Raw genomic sequence first — 7,500 nt, forward strand, 5'->3', positions numbered from 1 at the left:
ATAAAAAGATTTAGATCAAATTCTATTGAATATTTTACATCACTCAGAGCTAGTGGTTTCAATAGTTTACTAAGATTACCATTATGCTTGAAACATCTTCAACTAAAGCTTAAACCAATGATCTTTTTACACCACAATCATCAAGACTTTCTGAAGTTGTATGTTTACGTAGTGGATCAAAAACATTTATAACGCATTTAAGAAAACCCTGTCCACCATCAATGGAAATCCTAGCAATAGTGCAATAAGGATTCAAACCTCTTTCATTAATCATACGAAGAATTAAATCAGAAGTATCTTTTAAAGTTTGGTATACAAATACCAAACTGTGACTTATCTCTTCATCCCCTGAAATGAATGATTCAGTTTTGACATCTTAAAAATCTGAAAATACATTATGCAGCTCCTCTATCTGAGTTGTTATATTAGGTTCTAACATTTTCTTCCCTAAATTTTGTCGCATATGTTTACAAAGTAGCTTAGTCTTTCTTTTACTCAGGTTTAGAGTATTAGAGATTTCCATTATAGTTTCTAGAGATAACTTTTTAACGAATGCTCTGCTGCATTTATTAACAGGTGTGCCAACAACAACAAGGAGATTGTTTTCAAAGGTTTTTAAAGGAAACTTGTCTCCAGATTTAATTTTGTCTCTTTTCATTTTTATTTTGATAATTCCAGAAGCAACTTGCTCACTGGATACATTTCCAAGACCTTCAGCCAGCATAATTAGGTTTTTTACGCTTCACCCTTACACCAAAAGTGAGAAATTCTTTTGCCTAAATAGAAATTTAAACTAGGAAAAACTCTGGTATTACTATATTTGTAAAACATATAAAAATAATACACTAATATTTAATAAGTCTATCATAGACTATGCATTGAGTAGCATTGACTCTATGCTAAATTTAATTTTTTTTTTTTCAAATTGAAGAAATAGTTTATTAACTAAAATTTTATATAAGTTATACAATATTTTTAATTTGTTTAAGGAAATCATACCTATTGTAGAAAAGCAAGAAGGACATGTCTTTTTAACAATTTTATCAACGATATTTTGGTTATTTGTTGTGATCTGTTCAGATATTTCACTAATATCAGATGATCTTCTGAGTTTTTGTGTTGAGATATTTTCTCAATCCAATCATTTAATTTTGATTTTTCACCCCTGTTCAATGCATATAAATTTGTTTTGCAAGAATTACAAATGTTTTTTGAACAACACTCTTTTTCTACATCATATTCTGTCCAAAATAAATTTTGAATATGAAGTTGTACTGCATTACTTTAATAAGTTTATGTGATCCTTTTCCAAAGGAAATAAAGCAACATGCACAAGTTAGACGTTTTTCGTCAGCCATTTTGACAAAAAAACCGCTTTTCACTGTAAAAATAATTAGTTTCATCTGTATTGCAACAGTTTGTACCAATTTGAATAGATGATGTAATCATAAAATGACGCAATTTATTTTAGACATTTTAATTAATTAAATCTAAAATTTCTATGTTTAAAAGTTAGTTTAGATTTTAAAAATTATTTTAAAATACTTTATTTAACCCAATAATAGTAAATAAACGAAAAATTTTAGAGTAAACCAAAATTTACCCTGGCGGTCTCAGGAGAGCACAGTGATATATATATATATATATATATATATATATATATATATATATATATATATATATATATATATATATATATATATATATATCACTGTGCTCTCCTGATATATATATATATATATATATATATATATATATATATATATATATATATATATATAATATATATATATATATATATATATATATATACTGCAGCATAATTCTTATTTTTTTTGATATTCTAAACAGCTGTTTAGACATTTTTTTAAATTTTTTTATTGTAACTAGCAGAATAACAACTGTAACTAGCAGAATAATTTTTATATAAAAAAAAACTCGATATTTTTTGATTATATTTGATAAATATATATATATATATATATATATATATATATATATATATATATATATATATATATATATATATATAGATAAATATATATATATATACGTATATATATATATATATATATATATATATATATATATATATATATATATATATATATATATATATATATATATATATATATATATATATATATATATATATATATACTGCAGCATAATTCTTATTTTTTTTATTATTCTAAACAGCTGTTTAGACATTTTTTTATTTTTTTATTGTAACTAACAGAATAACAACTGTAACTAGCAGAATAATTTTTAAATAAAAAAAAAACTCGATATTTTCTGATTATATTTGATAAATATAATCAAAAAATATTAAACAAATCAACTAAGATTCAACATTTATATATTTTACAAGCATTTAAAACATTTGAATAATAGATATAAAAATTTATTAATATTTACAAAATGTTTACTAAACATTAAATGAATATTAATAAATTTTTTTATCTATTATTTAAATGTTTTAAATGTTTGTAAAATACTTCAATAGTCAATTTTTTATCTATTATTTAAATGTTTTAAATGTTTGTAAAATATTTCAAGAAGTCTGGATTGGTTTTTTGAATATTTTTTAATTATATTTATTTTTAAGTTAAGTTAAGATAACAAAAAAATATTAGCAAAATTTGAACTTTAGAACATTATACACTTATAAAAAAGGTGGAAATAAAGGCTATATTACATATTGTACCATAAAGGTATATCACATATCCTACCCCTTAAGATAGAACATTATACCCTTAAGATTTTTTTTTTTTTTTTTTTTTTTGTTATTCACCTCCTCAAGGCCGAAGGCCACTACAGATGAGGAGGCTACTTATTAGTGGTTACAACCCTCTCTCAACTCTATAGCTCCGAAACACGAACCTTGACGAACAAGGCCGCTGCGCGGAGAAACAAGTTGAGCGCGGTACTACCAGGGACGTGGTGGGGATCGAACTCGGAGATAGCTAATTGCACTACATATGAACATTTTTGGTGTAAAATTTATCCTTAAAGGGGAAATATACGTGATTTACCCTAAAAGTAGAAACTTACACCTTTTTTTAAAGTTTATACAGCATAAAAAAAAGTAACAATACGAAAAAAAATAATAATAACAATACGTAAAAAAAAGATTTAACAAATGAAAGATTACCAGCAAATGAAGCTCCTTTAACAAAATCATGATCAAGCCAATAATTACTAATTTCTTTTTTTTTTGGAACGTCTTTTTCACTAGCTTTATCTTTACTCTTTTTCGTTACAGACTTCTCATAAGAAGTTAGCTTATTCTCATTTTTCTTTCTTATAAAAGTTTTTTCTCTGTGTTCACAATATGCAACAACTGTTTTTACCAAAGAATGACACAAAAATCGATCCAAACAAAACACAATAACAGGTAGCATGGATTTTTTTTCCAATGTTTTGATTAAACTCATAAATGTTCTTTTTAAATAATCATCCTTGTTTAAATTTAAATCTTTTTCACACATTTTGGTTGATTTTGAATTAGTTTCTGACTCAAATAACACTCGCTGAACACCTTCAAAATGTTCTCTTTTTGTGCTCCAGCCAAAATACTCTTTTTTCAACTCACTTTCATATAACCTTACTTCATCCCTGGTAAGAAACTTTTTATCGACAAAAAAATCAGTTGGAGATAAATTAATCAATTCAGGTTTTATTTTTTTCATTGCATCATATAGTTTTAAACATTCTCTGGGCGATAAACTGATATGTTCTGGGATTCCTTCTGCAATGACAGCTGATAATTTTACTGTACAAATTGGATGAATACTCTGCAGGTTACCTAACTCCTGAAAATCTTTTGAGATCTCTGGAATAAAGACATAGTTTTCTAAATCAGAATATCTATTTTTCACAATAACTAATTCAACTTCGTATGACAAATTGTCTCTTTTACTGCCAATCATTATTTTATTCTCTTTTTGAAAGTTTTGAATATCTTGAAGCCAACTATGAAGAACTTCAGGGTTTGCAACTGTTGCTGAAAGTGCAAGAAAGGGACAAGAGATAATACACAATAAATGTTCCCATGTCTCAGCATCAGCATCAGCACCAATACAGTGAACCTCATCAAAAATAACATATTTTATTTTTTGAGACCATTCATAAGTTTGGATGGATAGTAGAAGAATTTCAAGACATTGTGGTACAGTAACAAGTATTTGACAATTTTCCACATTGTGTTTATAATCTCTTGTAAATACCCCACAAATTGTCTTTCCAGCAGGCAAATCATTTTTTGTAAATATACTGTTCACAAAGGCATGTACTTGATTGACAAGCGCTTTTGTTGGAGAAACATAAACTACAACATCATCATTACTACTTCTCAATATTTTTTCCATGCAATAATATGAAGCATATGTTTTACCTGAACTAGTTGGAGCAATTATTAATGCAGATTTATTATTATCAACAGCATCAAATAGTTTTCTCTGCCAGGTATCAGGAATAAAGTTTGAAATTCTAGGATCAGGATCACTGCGTTCTGTTCTTGACAAAAAGTGTCCAACATACTTTAACTGAAATTCAACATGACATTGTGACTCTGCTTTAGAAGGTTTCTTAGGAGACTCTAAATTGAGCAATTTCAAGAGATTAAAAAATCCAGCTTCATGTAAAGCTTTTGCAACTGCTCTTTTTTCACTCAATGAAAGTATATCCCAATATTTGCTGAAAAGTTTTGAAATGATTAAAAAAAGGTTAATAGTGTGATTTATATGGTTTGAATCATGATAATTTATATGGTTTGAATCTTTATTATGCAACAATTTTCTTAATATTGATAACTTTTTGACTTCAAGTTTGATCTTAAACTGATCAGTATAAAAACATTTTTCATTTTCTTGAATAAGTTTTAGAGCCTCAGAATAATCCAACTCTCGAATTTGGTCTGCAACTTTTTTCCACTGATCACTATCTTTTTTTTTTTGTTCTTCAAGTTTTTTCAATTTATTCTGTTCAATAATTAGTTGTGCCTTTCCAACAACCTCCTTTGAATTAGAACTTCTATGCTGCTGTTTTAGCTTGCTATTTTTGTTTTTGTTTTCTAGGACAATTAATATTGACTCTTTAATTCCTAAGCTTTCTCCATACATTTGAAGGTACTTAAAAAATTTACTGTGATTTCGCTGTTCTCTTCGTTGTTCTTTACTTTTCATTTTCAACTCGCTTTGTTTAGTCACTTGTTTTATTTCTATTGAAGTTTCCTTTTTCATTAATTCCATTTTCTTTTTTTCTTGCACCGAAAACATTTCATATTCATCAATTAAAATTTTGCAGTGCCAATGGTATATATCTTCAAATTCATCAAAATCTGGAAGAAATTCAGCTAAGAATGGATCATCTTTATCCAAAACCTCCATTTGATTATAGATGTTACCTGCATACAATGTAACAAGCTTACAATCTACTGGAACAACCTGAATTAAAAAAACCCCTGAAACTGGAGTTGAAATTATTTCAAGAGAGAGTAGAAGAGATAGAAGATTATTATCAGAAGCAGAAAATGATTCGTTATTTCTCTCACAAGAATGTTTAACTCCAAAATCACAAGGAAGTGTTGATTTCAATCTGCCACCACACTTCTTATCAAACTTATCAATAATATTCTTATAATTGATAAAAATATCAGTGTCAAATAAAACTTCAACTTGATTCAACTGTTTACAGTATATATTACAAAATGTAGCAAAGAGGTTGCCATCCCAGATATCACAAACAATTTCATTTTTTTTCAATACACCAGCCTCTTTTCGTTCTTGAACAACTTTACTCAGTATTTGCAAGAATTCTGTTATCAAAGACTCAAAGTCAACATTATGTTTGACTTTAGGTAATGCTCTCTTCTGCAAAGGTAAACTTTTTTTAACCAAAACATAGAGTACAACAAGTTTGGCAAAGTCTACATAGTTCTGAAATAATAGATGTTTCTTCATAAACACATACGCTGCAACAAATTCTGATTGAATATCATAAAACTCTGAAACATCAACCTGTAACATGACCTGAAACCCGAGTTGTTTCTCATAAAAAGCATGATATATGTTTTTTACCATGATCTCTCTTGCTTTATTTTTTTTTGCATTTTTTGCTAAAATATGATATCCTTTTAAGGATGACATTCCAACAACAATATCGTTAATAAATGCTACATTTATTTGCAGAGCCAAAACTTTTTCCAATTGTAAAAATAAGGTTTCATACTGACAATTTTTAAAAACATCAAACGTCAGAAAAAAGATGGGAATAATATTCTGAACCCATGTTTCAAAAGAAGGGTCCCAAGCATTTTGAAACTGATCTAAAATAGTAACATTTAATTCTTCTTTAAGATGAAAAATTAAAACTTCTCTTAGTAGTTGATTTTGTGGTTCATTTACAAAAAGAGAATCTTTAAAGAAAACAATATGGAATTTTCCTCTGCGTCTAACAAATGTTTGCAGCTGTCGTTCCACAAGATATACACAATGAAGTGTCTGTCCACCATGAGTTTTACTCAAGTTAGCATCACAAATTGTTGATAAAAGCAAACTATCGCCATCAATAAGAAAAATTCCAGAACCAAATTCATGAGAAAGATTACACATTTGAAGCCAGTTGGCTACAAACATTGGTTTATCATAAATAATGTCAACATTATTCAAATTTTCTTGAGTCGAAGAACATTGTTTGTCATACTAAAAATATGATAATATATAATTAAGTTATTTATTTGTTTTTATATAAACATTATTTTTTATATTTATTTAAATTTGTAATTTGATTATATATTAATATTAAAAAATGTTAAGTATATACACATGCACACACACAGATATATATATATATATATATATATATATATATATATATATATATATATATATATATATATATATATAAATATATATATATATGTATATATATATATATATATATATATATATATGTATATATATATATATATATATATATATATATATATATATATATATATATATATATATATATATATATATATATATATATATATATATATATATATAATTATTTAGCAAATTTTTTTAACAAATATGAGTAAATGTTCCAGGTAACAAAAGAAAAACTATTCAAACTAAGATGAGTAAAATATATTTATTATTTAAATTTTGACAAATATTTAAAAAATTTTTTCTCTAACACAGAAGGCCTTTCATATAAAATCTTCAGCTGTGTATGAGATATACAAAACTAAAAAAACTCTTTATATTGAACTTCCTATAAAAATTTTTTTAAAAAAGGAAGTAATTAAGGTTTATATAAAGAACTATAATTAACAAAATTATAGCATAACTTGATACTAGTTGGTAAGGAAAATTTTAAAAGTAATGTGAAAATAATTACTTCCTGTTTATATGTTCATTGTATCATGTCCCTGTTTATGTAGGTGAGCTTCATAAATAAGACGTAAATTCTCATTTGAGAGTTTTAACATCGGAAATAATTTAAAAAAAG

At 25.9% G+C, this 7,500-nt stretch overlaps 1 protein-coding gene across 2 annotated transcripts in view; it reads right to left on the reverse strand.

Moving 5' to 3' along the window:
* Positions 1-7,500, reverse strand: part of LOC100215577 (probable ATP-dependent RNA helicase DDX60) — a 73,356-nt gene that overhangs the window by 37,285 nt on the left and 28,571 nt on the right. For both annotated transcript variants that reach the window (XM_065806310.1, XM_065806311.1), the window contains exon 4: positions 3,155-6,704. In XM_065806310.1, coding sequence (XP_065662382.1) covers positions 3,155-6,704 — 3,550 coding nt within the window. The remainder of the gene's footprint in view (positions 1-3,154; positions 6,705-7,500) is intronic.

This window comes from Hydra vulgaris, chromosome 09 (assembly GCF_038396675.1).
Source record: "Hydra vulgaris chromosome 09, alternate assembly HydraT2T_AEP".
NCBI classification, from domain to species: Eukaryota; Metazoa; Cnidaria; class Hydrozoa; order Anthoathecata; family Hydridae; genus Hydra; species Hydra vulgaris.